Raw genomic sequence first — 23,442 nt, 5'->3', positions numbered from 1 at the left:
GGGCGTTGTCGAATTGCCCTTGCCTGCCTACCTGGGCGGTGTCGAATTGCCCTTGCCTGCCTGCGGAGTTCTGTATCACTTTTACAACATTAACTCCCTGGTTCATCGCAACATTAAAACCAGGCCTGCGTGCGTAAATTAGCTTGGTCTCCTCTTCCTCTGCCATAAAGGTCTGAGCTATCAACGCCGCCCCTTCTAAAGTCAGGTCCTTGGTCTTTACGAGCTTCCTGAAAATGCCAGCATGATTAATGCCCTCGATGAAAAAGTCCCTTAACATCTCCCCCCTGCAGGCATCGGAGAACTTACAGAGACTGGCTAAACGCCGCAGTTCCGCCACGAAGTCCGAGACGTTTTGACCCTCCCGACGCCGGTGAGAGTAGAACCGGTGCCGGGCCATGTGTACGCTACTTGCCGGCGTGAGATGCTCACTGATCAGCTGGCTGAGCTCTTCGAAGGACTTGTCCGCTGGCTTTTGGGGTGCGAGCAGGTCTTTCATCAGCTCATACGTCTGTGGACCACAGCTGGTCAGTAGATGCGCCCTCCGCTTGTCAGCCGCTGTCTCTTCCAGCCAGTCCTTTGTGACAAAGCTCTGCTGGAGGCTTTCCACAAAGTCGTCCCAGTCCTCACCCACACAGTAGCGTTCCTCTGTGCCACCGGTGGCCATCCTCGTGGTTCGGTGATTCCCGTTTCTCATCGTCAAATGTAGTGTCTCTGCACCTTGTTACAAACTCACACGAGGCATGGATATATCAGACACGGTCACTCTGTGACCTTCACTTTATTCCCAGGACCAAGGCGTGCTGACCCTGGGTGGGATCTCCCCTTTTATACTTGGAAACCCAGGTGAGGAGTGTCTCCCGCAAGCTCACCCCCTGTGGTCAGGGTGTGCATTTCAAGGGTACAGGTAAGTGTGCATGAGTTACAGTTACATAACTATTGTCATTGCAAGATGGTGAAATACATGACAAACTCCACTTCAGGCACCAGGAAAACGCACTTCGAGCATTTTAACCTGCGCCCCACATGGTTGAATCGACTAAGAATCTCCTACAGGTTCTGCAGGTGCTCGAATGTGTTCCGACCTGTAACCAAGATGTCGTCCTGGAAGACCACGGTGTGCGGGACCAACTTCAGTAAACTTTCCATGTTTCTCTGGAATATCGCCGCCACTGATCGGGTTCCAAATGGGCATCTGTTATAAACAAAAAGACCTTTGTGCGTATTGATGCAGGTGAGGGCCTTCGATGATTCCTCCAGTTCCTGCATTATGTAGGCTGAAGTCAGATCCAGCTTCGTGAACGTCCTTCCTCCCGTCAGCATTGCAAAGAGGTCGTCGGATTTTGGTAGTGGGTATTGGTCCTGCAGGGAGAAACGATTGATAGTTACTTTGTAATCGCCACAGATTCTGACGGTGCCGTCTCCCTTGAGGACTGGGACAATAGGACTGGCCCACTCGCTGAACTCGATCGGTGAAATGATGCCCTCTCGTTGCAGCCGGTCTTGCTCGATCTCTACCCTTTCATCATGTACGGTACTGCTCTCGCCTTGTGATGGATGGGTCACGCCCCCGGAATTAGGTGGATCTGCACTTTTGCTCCTTGGAATTTCCCGATGCCTGGTTCGAACAGCGAAGGAAATTTGTTTCAGATCTGGGCACACGAAGTGTCGTCAGCAGGCGATAGCGCTTGGACGTCGTTCCAGTTCCAGCGTATCTTTCCCAGCCAGCTTCTGCCGAGCAGCGTGGGACCATCACCCGGTACCATCCAGAGTGGTAGCATGTGCACCGCTCCATCATAGAAGACCTTTACGATAGCACTGCCAATTATAGGAATCAGTTTTTTTGTGTAATTTCTTAGTCTCGTGCGAATTGGAGTTAAGACTGGCCTTGAGGCCTTGTCGCACCACAACCTTTCGAAAGTCTTTTTTCCCATGTTGGACTGGCTCGCGCCCGTGTCCAGCTCCACTGACACCGGGAGTACATTTAGTTCAACATTCAGCAATATCGGGGGATAATTCCTTGTGAATGTGTGCACCCCATGTACCTCTACCTCCTCTATCTGAGGTTTTGGTTCGTAGTGATCCTCTGTGGATCTGTCCTCCTCTGCAACGTGGTGGTTTGCAGGTTTAACAGGCTTAGCAGCTCATCTGCACACTCGTTGGAGATGTCCCATTGTTCCACAGCCCTTGAAAACGTATTCTTTGAATCGGCATGAATGGAAACGATGATCACCCCCGCAGCGCCAACAAGGTGTAAATGGCCTTGCATTCATCACCCTTGATGGTGGACTCTGAGACATCTGCGGACATGTAGCTGCAGGTATGTGTCACCTGCCCTGTACATTACGATTCGAAAACAACATCACTTTGTTCACAGTACTTGTAGCAGCACTTGTGTTGTGCTGAGAGATTTGCTTAGTATTGTCACTGGTGGCAATGAGCGCCTGGGCTATCCCTATGGCCTTACTCAAGGTTGGGGTCTCTACAGTCAAAAGTTTGCGAAGTATGGTTTCGTGGCCAATGCCAAGTACGAAAAAGTCTCTGAGCATGTGCTCCAAATGTCCTTCAAATTCGCAATGTCCTGCAAGGCGTCTCAGCTCGGCGACATAACTTGCCACTTCCTGGCCTTGAGACCTCGCCATCAGAACGCTTTCCTTCGGGTTCAAATGCTCTCGAACCAGTGTGCACAAATCGTCGTACGATTTCTCCGTGGGTTTCACTGGAGTGAATAGATTCTTCATGAGGCCATAAGTTGGTGCCCCACAGATGGTGAAGAGGATCGCTCTACGTTTGGCAGCGCTCTCTTCCCCATCTAGCTCGTTGGCCACGAAGTATTGGTCGAGTCACTCCACAAAAGTTTCCCAATCATCTCCCGCCGATAATTTCTCCACGATGCCCACTGTTCTCTGCATCTTTGGATTCGCTATCTGTATCTCGTCGCCAGTTGTAGTGTGTAGAGAAAGAGTCAGACTGAACACAAAGTAAAGTGTGACTGTAGTCTTTTATTGCAGGTCTCCAGAGTGCCTCTCCAACCTGTGAAGCCTTCTTAAATACCTGTGCTCCCAAGGGATTATGGGATCCCTTAGGACTCTGGGGAATGAGCCCTCTGGTGGCTATACAGAGTAATTACAAGTCCACATATATAACAATCATCATAGGCAGTTCCTCGAAATCGAGGAAGACTTGATTCCACTCTAAAAGTGAGTTCTTAGTTGACTGTACAGTCCAATACGGGAATTACAGTCTCTGTCACAGGTGGGACAGACAGTTGTTGAAGGAAAGCGTGGCTGGGGAGTCTGGTTTGCCGCACGCTCCTTCCGTTGCCTGCGTTTGTTTACTGCATGCTCTTGGCGACGAGAGTCGAGGTGCTCAGCGCCCTCCCGGATGTTCTTCCTCCACTTAAGGCAGTATTTGGCCAGGGACTCCCAGGTGTCGGTGGGGATGTTGCACTTTATCAAGGAGGCTTTGAGGGTGTCCTTGAAATGTTTCCTCTGCCCATCTGGGGCTCGCTTGCCGTGTAGGAGTTCCGAGTAGAGCGCTTGCTTTGGGAGTCTTGTGTCAGGCATGCGGACAACGTGGCCCGCCCAACGGAGCTGGTCGAGTGTGGTCGGTGCTTCGATGCTGGGGATGTTGGCCTGCCCAAAGGAGCTGGTCAAGTGTAGTCAGTGCTTCGATGTTGGGGATGTTGGCCTGAACGAGGACACTAACGTTAGTGCGTCTGTTCTCCCAGGGGATTTGCAGGATCTTGCGGAGACATCATTGGTGGTATTTCTCCAGCGATTTGAGGTGTCTACTGTATATGGTCCATGTCTCTGAGCCATATAGGAGGGGGGATATCACTACAGCCCTGTAGACCATAAGCTTGGTACCAGATTGAGGGCCTGATCTTCGAACACTTATTTCCTCAGGCGACCAAAACCTGCGCTGGCGTACTGGAAGCGGTGTTAAACCTCATCGTCGATGTCTGCCCTTGCTGATAATAGGCTCCCAAGGTATGGAAAGTGGTCCATGATGTGCGAGCATTCTTCACCGCAGTCAAGTCCACCTACGGCCCAAGCGTCAAGGATACACTAGCCAAGACCGGGGAGGTACTCAACAAGGACACCGAGGCAGTCAGGACCCGCTGGAAGGAGCACTTTGATGATTTCCTTAATTGAGACTCTGCCTTTGACACGAGTGTCCTCGACTCCATCCCGCAGCATGCTACCGGGCACCATCTCAGCAAAACCCCAGCTCTGCACGAGGTAGAAAAGGCCATCCATCAGCTCATGAACAACAAGGCATCGGGAGCAGATGGAATCCCCGCTGAGGCACTAAAGTATGGCGGAGAGGCACTATTGGCACGAATGCATGACTCTCATCTGGAAGGAGGAGAGCAGTCTGGGAGATCTCAGAGATGCAGTAATCGTGACCATCTTTCAAAAAGGGGCCATGTCCGACTGCGGCAACTACAGAGGAATCTCCCTGTTGTCGGCCACTGCAAAAGTCATCGCTAGAATCCTCCTCAACCGTCTTCTCCCTGTGGCTGAGGAGCGGCTCCCGGAGTCACAGTGCGGATTCCGTCCACTACGGGGTATAATGAACATAAGAACATAAGAAATAGGAGCAGGTGTAGGCCATACAGCCCCTCGAGCCTGCTCTGCCATTCAATATGATGATGGCTGATCTGATCATGAACTCAGGTCCGTTTCTCTGCCCGCTCCCCATAATCCCTTATTCCCTTACCGGTTAAGAAACTGTCTATCTCTGTCTTAAATTTATTCAATGACCCAGCTTCCACAGCTCTCTGAGGCAGCGAATTCCACAGATTTATAATCCTCGGAGAGAAGAAATTCCTCCTCATCTCAGTTTTAAATGGGCGGCCCCTTGTTCTAAGATTATGCCCCCTTGTTCCAGTGTGCCTTATCAGTGGATCTTTGATCATATGATCTTTATGGCGCGACAACTGCAAGAGAAATGCAGGGAACAGCGCCAACCCTTGTACATGGCCTTCTTTGACCTTACAAAGGCCTTTGACACTGCTATATTGTGTGCTGTTGCAAACCCTTTGGCTTGCACAATGTACCCCAGAGAAAGCTGTATTGAGGATCTGTCTATGGTGAATGCTGCCTCTATACTTTATCATGTTATAAACTATTTCTGTGATATATTTGTTCATGTGGAACTTTAGCTAGATTAATATACTTGGATTTTTCTAAAATAGAGCCATCATCATCATCATATCATAGACGGTCCCTCGATCGAGGATGACTTGCTTCCACAAGAGTTCACATGTTTCAATGAAGGACCCGATATTCCAGTCCTGAACTCCAATTGAGGGGGTGGAAGATGCCTGTGTGTGGATTTTTTTAACGTGTGGTGACCGTTGCACATCAGCCACCACATGGGCTCGACAGTGCTGGGCCTTTATCCAGTGGCAAGGGTTGAACCAGGACGACTGGAGACCTGCTCTGCTGCACGGACCTAGTGTGCACACATATCGCATTGTGGGCTGGCCCGTGCTGCCCCTGGGCCCTCGGCTCTTTTGGGCCCCGTACCCTCATTCGCTGCACCTTCACCCACGATGTTCTAGGCTGCTGCCCCACTGACTCCTGCAGTATAGTGGGCACATGTGAACATCCGGGGAAGACAGGAGCAGGTGTGATGACCTCTGTGGATAAATAGCCCAACAACATTCACCGTCGAGCTCAGGCATGATGATTGCTAATCTGAACAAGATCAGCTGTGGGATCACAACAGCTGCTATTTCCAAACTGTGCGCTAGAACATCAGCACCTCTACTCGCTTTCTCAAAATGATCTTCCTCCACCCCTGGGATGGTGTGCTGCCGCTTGACCACTTTGCTGGGACTGGACACAGAGATGCTGGACAGGGACACTAAGGGATTGGCCTGGTTCTCCAAATTGAACAGCTACTTGGTCAGGCCCAGATAGTTGTGTAAAGCCAGGAAAGTCACTCTCTGAAAGCGCACCATGATTATCTGAACCACTCTAACCAGGGTCTCTGGGTACTTCTGGAAGACTGACTGAAAAGCGCTGGCTGGCAATCGCAGAACAGTGGATGTGCACACTGCCCGGGCGGACACAGTTTTATATGGAGCAGGGTAACCAGTGATGACATCCAGCTGTTGCTGTTGAAATAGAGCCATATCTACTGTTTGTCAAGATTTTCCTTTGTCATGAGAGCCTGCGGATAGAGTGAATCATCATAGGCAATCCCTCGAAATTGAGGAAGACTTGCTTCCACTCCTAAAGTGAGTTCTTTGGTGGCTGAACAGTCCAACATGAAAGCCACAGACCCTGTCAGAGGTGGGACAGGTATTCGTCGGGGGAAGGGGTGGGTGGCACTGATTTACCACACACTCCTTCCGCTGCCTGCGCCTGACCTCTTCACGCTCGCAGCGTTGAGATTCGAGGAGCTCAATGCCCTCCCAGATTTTAGGTGTCAGGCACTGTTTGGGCAAGGTATATCTACTATAGCACTTCGTTGTAGTTCATGCCATCCAATCATATTTTCACAATGGTGAGTTAGAGCTCTGTGTCATCATAGGCAGTCCCTCGGAATCAAGGAGACTTGCTTCCACTCTAAAAATGAGTCCTTAGGTGGCTGAACAGTCCAATACGAGAACCACAGTACCACAGTCCCTGTCACAGATGGGATAGTCGTTGAGGGAAATGGGTGGGTGGGACTGGTTTGCCGCATGCTCTTTCTGCTGCCTGCGCTTGATTTCTGCATGCTCTCGGCGACGAGATTCAAGATGCTTAGCGCCCTCCCGGATGCACTTCCTCCACTTAGAGCAGTCTTTGGCCAAGGACTCCCAGTGTCAGTGGGGATGTTGCACTTTATTCAGGGAGGCTTTGAGGATGTCCTTGTAATGTTTCCCCAGAACTCTGTAGGGGAAAAGGAGTGTAGAGTCCATTTAAGAATTTGTAGCTTGGCCTGAAATATATGGTCGAGAAGCATGGTTTTTCACACCTTTTGTGAGGTCAGGAATATATGGTAGACAACTTGTAGTATTTCTGATTTCCTCAGCCTATCTGCTGCTGAGATGCCTTTGTTACCTCCAGACGCAACTATTCCGATGCTCGTTTGGCTGACCATTCACCTTCCACAAATTCCAGCTCATCCAAAACATTGCTGCCCATATCCTAACTCGTACCATGTCCTGTTCTCCCACCACCCCTGTGCAGAAAAATGGCAAATGGAATTCAAACCATTAAAAATAGCAGATGCTGAAATATGTTGGACAGGACACCCTGACTCCAGTTGAATCCACCCAAGTTGGGGAGCTGTCAGCCACAAACAGATATGTACATATGTTGCAATGGAGCCGGAAAAGAGGACAGTAGTTCAACTCAATCTTCAAATACACATCAGCTCCGATGTATCAATTGTAGTGCAATGCCTGCAAGTATATTGCAGCCAGTTATGTCGTATTAATGACCAAATGACCTTGTTAATTAAAAACATTTCTTGGTGCTTGCTCAACAGATGAAGGCATTCCAAGTGAGCACAGGAAATCTGAGTGACAACTCTCTGAACATCACAGCCACCTTCACTGTTCCTTCCATTGAGCACATCCTTAGTCCTCGTAGCATAAGCACCTCACGTTCATCAGAAGAGCACAGTTAAGCACTCACAGTAGCAATGCTTAAGGTCAGGGGATGCATCCAGACAACCTTAAGAAAGGGCAGTTTTCAGAGGTCCATGTCACCTGCTGCCACTCCTGAGAAGGCAAAAAAGAAGTAGAAAGAAACAGAAAGGTGACATCACAGCCAAGGGGGTAAGTGATTGGCTGGTGATTGGTGAGTAGTTTTTCTTTCTTCTCTTCTATAACAGTGAGTAAACTTTAGCATTGTTGTTGCCTATCTAAGGGTTAAGTCATGACAGGACAGCTCGGTCGCGTGTTATGCTCCTCCTGTACCATGTGGGAACTCAGGGACGACTCCAGTGTTCCTGACGACTACGTGTGCGGGAAGTGTATCCGTCTCCAGCTCCTGACGGACCGCGTTGCGGAGTTGGAGCTGAGGGTGGATTCACTCTGGAGCATCCACGATGCTGAGAATGACGTGAGTAGCACGTGTAGCGAGTTGGTCTTACCGCAGGTGAAGGGTCCACAGTCAGATAGGGAATGGAAGACCAGCAGGAAGAAAAGTGCAAGGAAGGTAGTGCAGGGGTCCCCTGTGGTCATCCCCCTGCAAAACAGATACACTGCTTTGAGTACTGTTGAGGGGGATGACTCATCAGGGGAGGGCAGCAGCAGCCAAGTTCATGGCACCGTGGCTGGCTCTGTTGAACAGGAGGGGAGGAAAAAGAGTGGGAGAGCGATAGTGATAGGGGATTCAATTATAAGGGGAATAGATAGGCGTTTCTGCGGCCGCAACCGAGACTCCAGGATGGTATGTTGCCTCCCTGGTGCAAGGGTCAAGGATGTCTCTGAGCGGGTGCAGGACATTCTAAAAAAGGAGGGAGAACAGCCAGTTGTCGTGGTGCACATTGGTACCAACGACATAGGTAAAAAAAGGGATGAGATCCTACAAAATGAATTTAAGGAGCTAGGAGCTAAATTAAAAAGTAGGACCTCAAAAGTAGTAATCTCGGGATTGCTACCAGTGCCACGTGCTAGTCAGAGTAGGAATCGCAGGATAGCGCAGATGAATACGTGGCTTGAGCAGTGGTGCAGCAGGGAGGGATTCAAATTCCTGGGGCATTGGAACCGGTTCTGGGGGAGGTGGGACCAGTACAAAGCGGACGGTCTGCACCTGGGCAGGACCAGAACCAATGTCCTAGGGGGAGTGTTTGCTAGTGCTGTTGGGGAGGAGTTAAACTAATATGGCAGGGGGATGGGAATCAATGCAGGGAGACAGAGGGAAACAAAAGGGAGACAAAAGCAAAAGACAGAAAGGAGATGAGGAAAAGTGGAGGGCAGAGAAACCCAAGACAAAAAACAAAAAGGGCCATTGTACAGCAAAATTCTAAAAGGAAAAAGGGTGTTAAAAAAACAAGCCTGAAGGCTTTGTGTCTTAATGCAAGGAGTATCCGTAATAAGGTGGATGAATTAACTGTGCAAATAGATGTTAACAAATATGCTGTGATTGGGATTACGGAGACGTGGCTCCAGGATGATCAGGGCTGGGAACTCAACATCCAGGGGTATTCAACATTCAGGAAGGATAGAATAAAAGGAAAAGGAGGTGGGGTAGCATTGCTGGTTAAAGAAGAGATTAATGCAATAGTTAGAATGGACATTAGCTTGGATGATGTGGAATCTATATGGGTAGAACTGCAGAACACCAAAGGGCAAAAAACGTTAGTGGGAGTTGTGTACAGACCTCCAAACAGTAGTAGTAATGTTGGGGAAGGCATCAAACAGGAAATTAGGGGTGCATGCAATAAGGGTGCAGCAGTTATAATGGGTGACTTTAATATGCACATAGATTGGGGAGGAGGATTTCCTGGAGTGCATAAGGGATGGTTTTCTAGACCAATATGTCGAGGAACCAACGAGGAGGGCCAGGCCATCTTAGACTGGGTGTTGTCTAATGAGAGAGGATTAATTAGCAATCTCATTGTGCGAGGCCCCTTGGGGAAGAGTGACCATATATAGTGGAATTCTGCATTAGGATGGAGAATGAAACAGTTAATTCAGAGACCATGGTCCAGAACTTAAAGAAGGGTAACTTTGAAGGTATGAGGCGTGAATTAGCTAGGATTGATTGGCGAATGATACTTAAGGGGTTGACTGTGGATGGGCAATGGCAGACATTTAGAGACCGCATGGATGAACTACAACAATTGTACATTCCTGTCTGTCGTAAAAATTAAAAAAAAAGGTGGATCAACCGTGGCTATCAAGGGAAATCAGGGATAGTATTAAAGCCAAGGAAGTGGCATACAAATTGGCCAGAAATAGCAGTGAACCCGGAGACTGGGAGAAATTTAGAACTCAGCAGAGGAGGACAAAGGGTTTGATTAGGGCAGGGAAAATGGAGTACGAGAAGAAGCTTGCAGGGAACATTAAGACGGATTGTAAAAGTTTCTATAGATATGTAAAGAGAAAAAGGTTAGTAAAGACAAACGTAGGTCCCCTGCAGTCAGAATCAGGGGAAGTCATAACGGGGAACAAAGAAATGGCGGACCAATTGAACAAGTACTTTGGTTCGGTATTCACTAAGGAGGGCACTAATAACCTTCCGGATATAAGAGGGGTCAGAGGGTCTAGTAAGGAGGAGGAACTGAGGGAAATCCTTATTAGTCGGGAAATTGTGTTGGGGAAATTAATGGGATTGAAGGCCGATAAATCCCCAGGGCCTGATGGACTGCATCCCAGAGTACTTAAGGAGGTGGCCTTGGAAATAGTGGATGCATTGACAGTCATTTTCCAACATTCCATTGACTCTGGATCAGTTCCTATCGAGTGGAGGGTAGCCAATGTAACCCCACTTTTTAAAAAAGGAGGGAGAGAGAAAACGGAATTATAGACCGGTAAGCCTGACATCAGTAGTGGGTAAGATGATGGAATCAATTATTAAGGATGTCATAGCAGCGCATTTGGAAAGAGGTGACATGATAGGTCCAAGTCAACATGGATTTGTGAAAGGGAAATCATGCTTGACAAATCTTCTAGAATTTTTTGAGGATGTTTCCAGTAGAGTGGACAGGGGAGAACCAGTTGATGTGGTATAGTTGGACTTTCAGAAGGCTTTCGACAAGGTCCCACACAAAAGATTAATGTGCAAAGTTAAAGCACATGGGATTGGGGGTAGTGTGCTGACATGGATTAGAACTGGTTGTCAGACAGGAAGCAAAGAGTAGGAGTAAATGGGTACTTTTCAGAATGGTGACTAGTGGGGTACCGCAAGGTTCTGTGCTGGGGCCCCAGCTGTTTACACTGTACATTAATGATTTAGACGAGGAGATTAAATGTAGTATCTCCAAATTTGCGGATGACACTAAGTTAGGTGGCACTGTGAGCTGCGAGGAGGATGCTATGAGGCTGCAGAGTGACTTGGATAGGTTAGGTGAGTGGGCAAATGCATGGCAGATGAAGTATAATGTGGATAAATGTGAGGTTATCCACTTTGGTGGTAAAAACAGAGAGACAGACTATTATCTGAATGGTGACAGATTAGGAAAAGGGGAGGTGCAACGAGACCTGGGTGTCATGGTACATCAGTCATTGAAGGTTGGCATGCAGGTACAGCAGGCGGTTAAGAAAGCAAATGGCATGTTGGCCTTCATAGCTAGGGGATTTGAGTACAGGGGCAGGGAGGTGTTGCTACAGTTGTACAGGGAATTGGTGAGGCCACACCTGGAGTATTGTGTACAGTTTTGGTCTCCTAACCTGAGGAAGGACATTCTTGCTATTGAGGGAGTGCAGCGAAGGTTCACCAGACTGATTCCCGGGATGGCGGGACTGACCTATCAAGAAAGACTGGATCAACTGGGCTTGTATTCACTGGAGTTCAGAAGAATGAGAGGGGACCTCATAGAAACGTTTAAAATTCTGATGGGTTTTGACAGGTTAGATGCAGGAAGAATGTTCCCAATGTTGGGGAAGTCCAGAACCAGGGGTCACAGTCTAAGGATAAGGGGTAAGCCATTTAGGACCGAGATGAGGAGGAACTTCTTCACCCAGAGAACTTGTGGAATTCTCTACCACAGAAAGTTGTTGAGGCCAATTCACTAAATATATTCAAAAAAGAGTTAGATGTAGTCCTTACTACTAGGGGGATCAAAGGGTATGGTGAGAAAGCAGGAATAGGGTACTGAAGTTGCATGTTCAGCCATGAACTCATTGAATGGCAGTGCAGGCTAGAAGGGCCGAATGGCCTACTCCTGCACCTATTTTCTATGTTTCTATGTAACAAAGGGATGCAAATCTCTGTTCAGATCCATTGAACAGAGGATACTGAAATATGCTATTGGTATTAAAAAAGCTCATTCAATTCCATGGTGCATTTTAAATGGTACCTAGATGATATGGAATGCATGACTTACTGTAGTTCAACTGACTAGAAGCATGGAGTAAGGGCTCTCACAGCTGAATGCCTGTATAATGCAAATTGCAATCTCAATCTCCAAGGGCATAACTACAATGTCTGTAAGCACGTACAGCCACTCTGGGTGCTTTGAGTGTCTGAGTGCAGGAAGCTGTCAAGGCCAACTTTCGACACTTTAGGGAAAAGAGTGAAGAACTTCAAAGAAGGAATGCAAGACTCAATCAACCTCAAAGGTCCTTTCTGATACATGCCAAACTGCTGTCTTAGGCCCTGTCCTCTCGTTTGCAATACAGTGCATGTCATGTATCTTACATTATTATATATAACTGTATCCTAACATGCTATACATGACTGTAATAAGATATGACCTGTAACCACCAGCATACCTTACCACCAGGGGTGCACTTGCAAGAGACAGGTATATAAGGACAGGTCTCAGGCAAGTGCAGCATTCCAGAGCTGTGAAATAAAGATGCAGGTCCAGAGTGACCTTGACTTCACTACATGCCTCGTGTGAATCTGTACTGAGGGGACAGGACTTTACAGTGCATACAGGATACAACAGTTGATTCTTCTTCTCATAAGACTGTTCAGCATTTTCATAAATTATGTGGGCTCAGAAATTGGAAGTATAGCGTCACAATTTGCAAATGAAACAAAATTGGGGGCTACAGCTAAAAATGTGAAGGACTGCACCAAAATACAGGGGGGGGCGAAATTGGGGCCGGTAACCATGTGGGGCCGGGACTTTGTTGCACTCTCCACTTTGCAGGCAGTTTCTGAGGTGCTACTGCAGCGCTGATGCACTTCAACGCCCATCCCCTTCGCTTAAAGGGGAGGGCATGCGCACTCCGCAAGGCCTCTGATGGCCTCCACTAGGCCGCCAGACCTGTAAAAAAAGGTTAGTAAACTTCTTTTATTTATTTATTTGTTTTTCAGCGATTTATGTGGATGGGGTCCCCTGAAGGCTTTCCAGGGGGGTTTTTTTGTGCAAATTTTTATTTTTATGTGTCCCCCACCCTGAGCCCGACTCAATCCTCGATGGCACTTAGGTGAGGATTGCACTTGCCGCTGAGATTGGGAGCTCCTGCCCGCTGTCGCCCAGATTCATGGCGTAAGTCCCTTTTTTGCCGCCGCTGGTCTTTCAAGGACTTTTTTTACGAAACTCCTGGCGAAAGTACCGTCCGGTATCTCGCCGGTCCTTTGGGCGGCACTTGGGTGGAACTTAGCTTTCACCAAGTTCGGGCCCCTTGTTTAAGGAGGGTTATACTTGCATTGGAGGTAGTTCAGAGAAGGTTCACTCGGTTGATTCCTGAGATGAAGGGGTTGACTTATGAAAAAAGGTTGAGCAGGTTGGGCCTATACTCATTGGAGTTTAGGTGATCTTATTGTAACATATAAGATACTGAAGGGGCTGGACAAGGTAGATGCAGAGAAGATGTTTCCACTTGTGAGGGAATCTAGAACTAGAGGGCACAGTTTAAGAATAAGGGGTCGCCCATTTAGAACTGAGATGAGGAGGAATTTCTTCTCTCACAGGGTCATAAATCTTTGGAATTCTCTGCCCCAGAGAGCTGTGGAGGCTAGGTCATTGAATATATTTAAGGTGGAGATAGATAGATTTATGAACAATAAGGGAGTGAAGGGTTATGAGGAGCGGGCAGGGAAGTGGAGCCGAGCCCAAGATCAGATCAGCCATGATCTTATTAAATGGCGCAGCAGGCTCGAGGGGCCAAATGGCCTACTCCTGCTCCTATTTCTTATGCAGCAAAAAGTCATGCTAAAGATCTTTCTCCAATTTGATGCCAGAGAACTCAGATTCTGACATGCAGTTGTCGTTGCTGCTGCTGAACTAACCTCAAGCCATAGCAGAGAACAGGGCCCTAGGTCACTTATTTTTCATTGAATTAGTTGTTTATTAGCTCAAAGTGAGATAAATTACCTGACCAGGATCATAGAAACCATCTGTGATGATATCACTGGATGACAAGTAGCCAGTCAGAATATATTTGAGAGCTGCATTATGGTCAAGCAGTCTGTCCACAGCTGCATCACTAAAACTATTCCGGTTTTGTGAGGACTGGTTTATTTCTTGCAGGATTTCCAAAACTCTGTACAGCAAAATGAAATATAAAAAGAGATTACTTACTTCGAAAGCAAACTAGAAGACTGGATGACACACTGGTTATGAAAGTTGTCCTTTCACCTATTGCACTGGACTTTCAGCCAAAAATAAAAATACTTGAAAACAATTTGAGAAGTCTCTTGGATGGATGTTAAGGGTTCCAAGTAAAGTGAATTTGGGAAGTCCAAACCAAGTTAGTGGTTTGTCAATACCAGTTCATGAGACTCACTCAATGGCTGAACAGGAATGTTGGAAATGAAAGTCATGTTATTGCATTAAGAATGCTTTTTTATGAGTTGAATTTAGGCACATTTTGAGGGCAATTAGAGTTCGCCATTGTATCTGATCATTGGATTACTGGATGCTTTAATTTCCAAGAATTGGAGTCCTTCATCTCAATAAGCACAAACATATATTTTTAATAAAGTAAATTGCAAACATTAAGACAAGTTAATCCATTAATAAGCCTGATAACGCAGATGTTCTGGTTCTCAAAAGCCTATTTGAAGAACTGGCTGTTTCCCTAAATCATCCATTTCAACTACTCCTTGCCAATGTTGTCCATCCAAGTGGAAAGCAGAATACATTGTACCCATTAAGATGGATCCAAGTCACATCCACTTAACTACAGACCAGTATCCCCACTGACAACTGTATGAAAGCTCATGGAAACCATTGTGAATGAAAAATTGTGATGTTTGCTGCTTTCCATTTGGATGAAACATCACTGGTTGATAGAAACATACGTGAGCCATGTGACTATCTTCCACCCATCCTGACAGCTTTTCTGAGAGTTGTACAATTTGGAGCTGATGTTGGACTTGCTTCTCTAGTGAACTGATTATAGGGTATTTTCAAACTGAGTTTAATGATAGGTTTTTCTGTCCTTCTGATTAACTAATCTTCCCCATCCACCAAAGCATTTTCACTTTTTAACTAATAGTGTAGTACATTCTCCCTTACGCTGATGGCAATGCTTCGCTCCTTAAATAGGATATGCCACTAAATATCTTGGCATGAACTCAGAAGAAGTATGAACCTTTCGACCAGGATGCCAATCCAAAATAAAATTTACTTGCTCCAAACTATTCTAATTGGCTCAATCAGACATCCAAACGTTGTACTCCAAGATACTAAAAAATAGCTGTCTAAATGCAGTTTAAGTGGTATCAGAAATGCCACTGGTCCTTTATTGAGCATTTCCAGATGATTAAGAGACCAACTAATATTGGACTTAACTAAACATGACTTGGACAGCAAACCAGCTATGTAAGGACATATGTTTCCTTTCACTTAGGGAGGATGGAAAATCAAAGCGAGAATCACGCTGGAGTATTCCAGTGTGGTCCTAACAGCAAGCTATATTACAGCATAGGCAGAGGCCCGAGAGCAAGCAGATCACCTATTTTTCTTAGTGAGATGGCCTTTGGATATCAAAAGAAAGAGAAAGAAAATAAATGACAAATAGGTAAAATAATTTAAAATAATTATGCCATCAGTTTTTCATCATCACATATACATTTTATTATCTTATGTAATATAAATTTACAATTGATTTAAGTTGAATTTGTGATAGACTGATATGAGCACATCTCAGTCAATACTACAATAAAGAGAATGTGGTAATTACAATATAATCCATACTGTGTTAGCGGTAACTGCTCCTTGTTGAGCATGATTGCAAATTCTTACTACCTGTATATGTTCCATTAACATAAATGAAACTGAAACTGCTATATAGCACTTACCAGAGAATAGCAGAACACAAGCTTTACAAAACACAGAAATGTTTAATCCACCTGTATAAAGTGATTATTTTTAATGTCTAACAGATGCAGTAAAATGTAATTACTAAATGCACTGGGCAGAAGCCAAGAAAGGCAATTTAAATGCTGCTTCCTGAGGAGAAAAGCTTGCATAAATACCTACAAGATTATGAAGGAGCCGTAGCAATAAAAGTTATCTAAAGCGCATTTATAATCTAAAACATCTACTATGCAGTGTTATGCACTATAATTGACTTGTTATGACAAATCACTTCAAAGATTCATAGAATTGGAAAGGATGTTGTATTAATTTTTGCTTTCTGAAACTTAGCATCCAATTATAGCTGCTTGTTGTTCTCCATACTTACCCCAGTTTACAAAGTTCAGTTGTTGTGAGCTCATCTTTTCCACAGACAAGTACAGCCCAGCATGCATTGCGCCTCACTTCATCATCATCAGAATTCAGCAATTCAACAAGTGGCTCTAGTCCACCAGCATTTCTCAACTGTGAAAACAGACTCTGTTAGAAATTAGTCTTATTTATATCCAATAGCCAGTTTTTAACACAGACAAAAAATAATTAAAAATGCCACAGTCAGAAAATAACTATCATCTGTTGACTTTCAGTGCGAATATATGGCTCAATTCATCTGATATTTAAAAAATGTGACTTTTACTCTTTTCAGTTCCAAATCCGAGAAAATTTCTAATTCTTGTGACAAATAGTTTATCTCCAAAGCTCTTTGCTCCAAGAGCTGCTTTCAAGTTAGTTTTTATCACAAATCACAGACTTAGCTATAAGGGCTAATTTTGTGATTCTGTCAAATTGAAGTACACACTGACCTGACTGCCTAAAATTTTCCAGGGTCAGTTCATTTGAATAATTAACATGAGCTCTGGTCTTGCACTGACAGCTGCCTAATGGTGGAGGGAGGTGGCGAGCGGAATCTCTGGGTAGCAACTAAATGTAAAGAAAATTGGCTGCATTTTAGTCAAATATTCTTTTAGCCTTTCTAAAGGCGCAAAATAGATTTTACATATATTTCAGTCTTTGCCAAATCCCTGGCAGGAGTAAATGAAATGAAAGGACATCCAACGTGGAGGCAAGAAATTGAGTCTATAGGCAAGTGATGATTCCGTGCATAATCTAACCCTGTTTGATGACTAGCAAAATTGATGTGCTGCAGGTACAAGGAGGGTTGTGTTGTTTGGCACTCCAAGCCACCTTCCCCAGAGGACAATGTGACACCATGCACGTAAGGAGATGGCAGCCAGGCTTAACAGTCTATAAAGAACATGGTTGCCATTTGCAATGCTCTGCATTCTTGGTGGAACTCCTAGAAAAAGTTCTGTACCCTGTCTTCTCTCTGAAAGGAAAGTGACAATCATGTCATCCTTTGCAAACCAAGCCTCTGTTGTTGCACTTTGGACAGCAAAAAAACTGATTTAACCTAGGTTGCCAGTGATGGCTTTGCGTATTCAGAGGCATAAAAGCTTACTGCAGTAGTGGTCTTCAAACCAACAGGGAAGAACTGTCTCTTTGATACAAGGGGCTGGTTTTTCCTATGTTGGCGCCTCTGTTCGTGCCCAGGAGGGGAGGTAATGGCGGCAGGGATGGTTTCCACGGGCAGCCATCTCCCTGTGCCCCGCCGGGATATTTGCTGACGGTTTTGTGGGGGCACAAAGCAGCACCGCCCGGGAGTATCAAGCCAGCATGCAACGTTGCCGGTTTCAACTGCGTGGTGACATTTGTTGTGCGCTCACCCTATAGTGCCCCGTAGTGCGCCGTGATGCGACCACCTGGAAAACCAGATCAGAGCTGTCCTGGTGGCAGTGAGTGATGGAATTGGCGACTGAGGTAAGTTTGATTGTTTTGTTTAGTTTTATTTTTGCAATGTAGCTTATTGTGGGGTGTTTAAGGTATTGGGAATGTTTGTTGTATTTTCAGGTGCGATTTTTTTTTTTCTTCCACAGAAACCTCTCTTAGGGCACTCCGAGGCCGGTTCTTTAGCAATGGAATTTCAGTTGCCCAGCCGGCCTTGCGCCCTAAAAGAGGTGTGTAACGCCTCCCTTCGCGCTCCACCCCACATGCAGGGCCCAGCTAATGAATTTTGCTTACTGAGGTGCAAACTTTACAGCGCCACCGCCATTACCACCCTGAAATGACCAGAACCTTAAAACCAGCCCAAGCTGTCTTCACTTTGACCTTTAGGAGATGGTATAGCTATGCGGCAGCCTCCTTGACGGCAGGATTCTCTAACATATTCAGGAAGGACATACTGGACCATAAATGGGAATACTGGGGTAAGAATATGTGCATAAAGCATTATGTATAGTTGCATCTGCCTTTCTTATTTCCTCAAGAACTTATATTTCTCCTCCAACTCTAAGAATGTCATTGGAACTCCCAAAGGAATTCCAAATCTGCCTACTTTGTTTGCTGCAAATCAAATAGCAATTGGGAGAAAGAAGTAAAATATTTTGCAATGCAAGAAATCAGGCCTCAACAGCAACAAAAATAATGCATCAATAAAAATAGTGGCGTGCCAAGAGTCTAGCGAGAATGAGGAATTGAAATAAATTAATATTAGTAAAAAATAGTACTGGAGAAATTAATGAGACCGAAAGCTGATAAATCCCTTGGACCTGATGGTCTACATACTAGAGTTTTGAAAGAGGTGGCTATAGAGATAGTGGATGCATTGGTTGCCATTTTCCAAAATTCCAGGTTGTAGAACGGTTCCTGCAGATCGGAAGGTAGCTAATGTAACCCTGCTATTTAAGAAAGGAGGGAGTGAGAAAACGGGGAACTACAGACCAGTTAGCCTGACATTAGTAGTAGGGAAAATGCTAGAATCTATTAATAAGGACATTGTAACAGGGCATTGAAAAAATAATAATAGGATTGGGCAGAGTTAACACAGACTTATGAAAGGGAAATCGTGTTGAGTTTTTTGAGGTTGTAACTAGCGGAATAGATAAGGGGGAACCAATGGGTGTGGCGTACTTGGATTTTCAGAAGGCTTTCGGTAAGGTGCCACACAAGAGGTTATTGAACAAAATTAGGGCTCATGGGATTGGGGGTAATATACTAGCATGGATTGAGGATTGGTTAACGGATAGAAAACAAGAGAGTAGGAATAAACGGATCATTTTCGGGTTGGCAGGCTGTAATGAGTGGGGTGCCGTAAGGATCGGTGCTTGGGGCCCCAGCTATTCACAATCTATATCAATGATTTAGATGAGAAGACCAAATGTAATATATACAAGTTTGCTGGTAGGAATGCAAGTTGTGAGGAGGATGCATAGAGACTTCAAGTGGATATAGACAGGCTAAGTGAGTGGACAAGAACATGGCAAATGGAATATGATGTGGAGAAATGTGAAGTTATCTACTTTGGTAAGAAAAATAGAAAAGCAGAGTATTTTTTAAATGGTGAGAGATTGGGAAATATTGGTGTTCAGAGGGACCTGGGTGTCCTTGTACACGAATCACTGAAAATTAACATGCAGGTACAGCAAGCAATTAAGAAAGCAAATGGTATGTTGGCCTTTATTACAAGAGGCTTTGAGTATAAGAGTAAAGACATCTTACTGCAATTATATAGGGCCCTGATGAGACTGCACCTGGAGTATTGTGTACAGTTTTGATCTCCTTACCTAAGGAAGGATATACTTGTCATTGTGGGAGTGTAACAAAGGTTCACCAGATTGATTCCTGGGATCGGGGGATTGTCCCATGAGGAGAGATTGAGTAGACTAGGCCTATATTCTCTAGAGTTTAGAAGAATGAGTGGTGATCTCATTGAAACATACAAAATTCTTAAAAGGCTTGACAGGGTACATGCAGGGAGGATGTTTCCTCTGGCTAGAGTTCAGAATCAAGGGTCTCTGAGAGGGCCCAAAATTAGCCACCATTTAACTCCGTTTTTTTGGAGCTAACAGTGTTTTTTGGGGCTAACTTAATTTAAGGCAATTTTTCTAGTTTCGCCAATGGTATAACGCCATTCTTAACGGATAACGGCTGTTTTTTTTTTAAGTACCGTTTTCTGACGTCACTCGGGGTCAAAAATACCCATAACGCCATTTTTGCCCGTTTCGCCAAAGGACCACTTTTTAAAACCTTGCCTTACCAAGTCAGAGTCCGATCGAAATCGATGTTAACGGGAGGATCTCGGCCATTACCCCTAGGCTTAGGATTGATTAGTTGTGTTGATCTGTATTTATTATGTTCCTATTGAATGTAGTGATGCAATATTATTTTTGAACTACTTCATTATGAAAGAAAGTTATTTTATTTTCACTATGATAAAACACTGACACTTCAAAATCATTCTGTATGTAGCTGATGTCATCAGTTGTGCTATGTAATTGTGTTGCTACAATTTAATTCTTCCGATACCAATTCACCTCTCAACAGAGACTGAAAGCAACCGATTCTTCGGGCAACTCGGCCGGGGAGAGGGACGGCCATTTGGCCAGGGATAGGGGCGGCTGCGGCGGGCCATTTGGCCAGGGACAGGGGCGGCTGCGGCAGGCCATTTGGCTAGGGATAGAGGCAGCCGCGGTGGGCCATTTGTGAGCCGTCGGCAGAGTCTGGCGGCTCGGAGGGGGAGTTCACATTTCAGCATCAAAACACTCCCAGGGCAGGGCAGCATGGGTAAGCTACAGAGTAAAGTTCCCTCTACACAATGATATAAAAGCAGCCCTCAGCCCACATTTCCTTCCTCCCACGGGAACCGGAGCGAGACAGCTCATTCCCTTCCATTGTGCCTCGTGTTACCCGGGAAACCTAAATGCTTGGGCATGCGCAGAACGGGCATAATTTTTACGGCGGAAAAAATTAGCTCCATCCTAAAAAAATGGAGCTATTTCTGCACTACGCCAAAATGAAAAATAATTTTGGCGAAACTTCGGTCTTATTTTTTTGCCATTATTTCAGACAAAAAAAACGGCCATTAATCAGAAGTAACGCCAAAAAACGGCAATGTGGTATTTGGGGCCCAGTCTCAGAATAAGGGGTCGGCCATGTAGGACTGAAATGAGTTGAAACTTCTTCACTGAGAGGGTGGTGAATCTTTAGAATTCTCTACTCCAGAGGGCTATGGAGGCTGTCTTTGAGTGTATTCAAGACAGAGATTGATAGATTTTTGGATATTAAAGGAATCAAGGGATATGGGGATAGTGCAGCAAAGTGGAGTTGAGGTAGAAGATCAGCCATGATCTCACTGAAGCAGAGCAGGCTCGAGGGGCCGAATGGCCTATTCCTGCTCCAAATTCTTATGTTCTTAAAATGCAGATAAAGTAACAAGCCATATAAACACTACTTTCCAAACAATAATGCAAAGTGTTACTCATCTTTAAAAAGCCAACTCTTACAAACCAAAGCCATCTGTACATTGTTGCATTCATTTAATTTTCACGAACTGAGCTATGGAGGAGAAGGTGCAAAAACCACTAAATCCATCATAGCAATCACTGAAATAATTTTGGTAGATTTACTGAGATTTGTACTGGTCACCAGCATAGGTCCCAAAATTCTCAAATTTTGTTCATTGCAAAAAATGGCGCACTGAGAATAGAGTTGGCTTGCATGCTTGATTATGCAACGCCTGCTGCCTTGTACAATTCCCCAAATAGAGCCGTCTGCTGTTAAAAAAATGAAGCGTTTTGTCTGCTATGTTATATATTGGATTCTTTGGTTATGGTGCACACAGGTTAATGTTCGGTTATTTTTCAAACTTATTGGGCTCAATTTTCCCTAATGTTGTTTTTCGGCGAATTGCTAGAGTTTCGCACGTTGTTTTTGGCCTCGACAACTCCAAAAAATTAAGCAGCAAGTTTCCCTGTTCTATTATTTGAAATTGGTACCGTGCAGTCTGTCCTTTAGCTTCGGGGATTGGAGCCTAATGTCTGCGCCAAAAAAACGATGCCCCCCCCCTTCTGCCCTTGCGCTAAAAAAAATAACATTTTTGACGTGATTGCTATGGGCGCGAATGCCCAGTACAGCTCCCAGCCTGCATTCGGCCATTTTTAAAGAGCCAGTTGTGTGTGAGAACTTTAATTATCATTGCAAAAATCGGAGCTGCAGTACAAGATGCAACGCGGCTCAAGGGCCAAGAATTTCTTACAGTATGAAGTGGAGGCACTAGTTACTGTAATTGAGGCCAGATGGCACGAGCTGAAAACAAGCAGAGGTCATAAGAACATAAGAATTAGGAACAGGAGTAGGCCATCTAGCCCCTCGAGCCTGCTCCGCCATTCAACAAGATCATGGCTGATCTGGCCGTGGACTCAGCTCCACTTACCCGCCCGCTCCCCAGAACCTTTAATTCCCTTATTGGTTAAAAATCTATCTGTCTGTGATTTGAATACATTCAATGAGCTAGCCTCAACTGCTTCCTTGGGCAGAGAATTCCACAGATTCACAACCCTCTGGGAGAAGAAATTCCTTCTCAACTCGGTTTTAAATTGGCTCCCCCGTATTTTGAGGCTGTGCCCCCTAGTTCTAGTCTCCCCGATCAGTGGAAACAACCTCTCTGCCTCTATCTTGTCTATCCCTTTCATTATTTTAATGTTTCTATAAGATCACCCCTCATCCTTCTGAACTCCAATGAGTAAAGACACAGTCTACTCAATCTATCATCATAAGGTAACCCCCTCATCTCCGGAATCAGCCTAGTGAATCGTCTCTGTACCCCCTCCAAAGCTAGTATATCCTTCCTTAAGTAAGGTGACCAAAACTGCACGCAGTACTCCAGGTGCGTCCTCACCAATACCCGATACAGTTGCAGCAGGACCTCCCCGCTTTTGTACTCCATCCCTCTCGCAATGAAGGCCAACATTCCATTCGCCTTCCTGATTACCTGCTGCACCTGCAAACTAACTTTTTGGGATTCATGGACAAGGACCCCCAGGTCCCTCTGCACCGCAGCATGTTGTAATTTCTCCCCATTCAAATAATATTCCCTTTTACTGTTTTTTTTTCCAAGGTGGATGACCTCACATTTTCCGACATTGTATTCCATCTGCCAAACCTTAGCCCATTCGCTTAACCTATCTAAATCTCTTTGCAGCCTCTCTGTGTCCTCTACACAACCCGCTTTCCCATTAATCTTTGTGTCATCTGCAAATTTTGTTACACTACACTCTGTCCCCTCTTCCAGGTCAACTATGTATATTGTAAACAGTTGTGGTCCCAGCACCGATCCCTGTGGCACACCACTAACCACCGATTGCCAACCTGAAAAGGACCCATTTATCCCAACTCTCTGCTTTCTGTTAGTTAGCCAATTCTCTATCCATGCTGATACATTTCCTCTGACTCCGCGTACCTTTATCTTCTGCAGTAATATTTTGTGTGGCACCTTATCGAATGCCTTTTGGAAATCCAAATACACCACATCCATCAATACACCTCTATCCACCATCCTCAAAGAATTCCAGTAAATTAGTTAAACATGATTTCCCCTTCATGAATCCATGTTGCGTCTGCTTGATTGCACTATTACTATCTAGATGTCCCGCTATTTCTTCCTAAATGATAGTTTCA

The 23,442-nt window shown here is 45.3% G+C and overlaps 1 protein-coding gene across 6 annotated transcripts in view; it reads right to left on the bottom strand.

The window, feature by feature from the left end:
- armc3 (armadillo repeat containing 3) overlaps positions 1-23,442 on the bottom strand; it is a 350,931-nt gene that overhangs the window by 118,152 nt on the left and 209,337 nt on the right. For all 6 annotated transcript variants that reach the window (XM_070881406.1, XM_070881407.1, XM_070881408.1 and 3 more), the window contains exons 12-13: positions 16,259-16,395; positions 13,942-14,110 (exon numbers count right to left, since the gene is read on the bottom strand). In XM_070881406.1, coding sequence (XP_070737507.1) covers positions 13,942-14,110; positions 16,259-16,395 — 306 coding nt within the window. The remainder of the gene's footprint in view (positions 1-13,941; positions 14,111-16,258; positions 16,396-23,442) is intronic.

Source organism: Pristiophorus japonicus, chromosome 5, assembly GCF_044704955.1.
Source record: "Pristiophorus japonicus isolate sPriJap1 chromosome 5, sPriJap1.hap1, whole genome shotgun sequence".
NCBI lineage: Eukaryota > Metazoa > Chordata > Chondrichthyes > Pristiophoridae > Pristiophorus > Pristiophorus japonicus.
The sequence above is the reverse complement of the archived record's forward strand: the minus strand, read 5'-3'. Positions and strand labels throughout refer to the sequence as shown.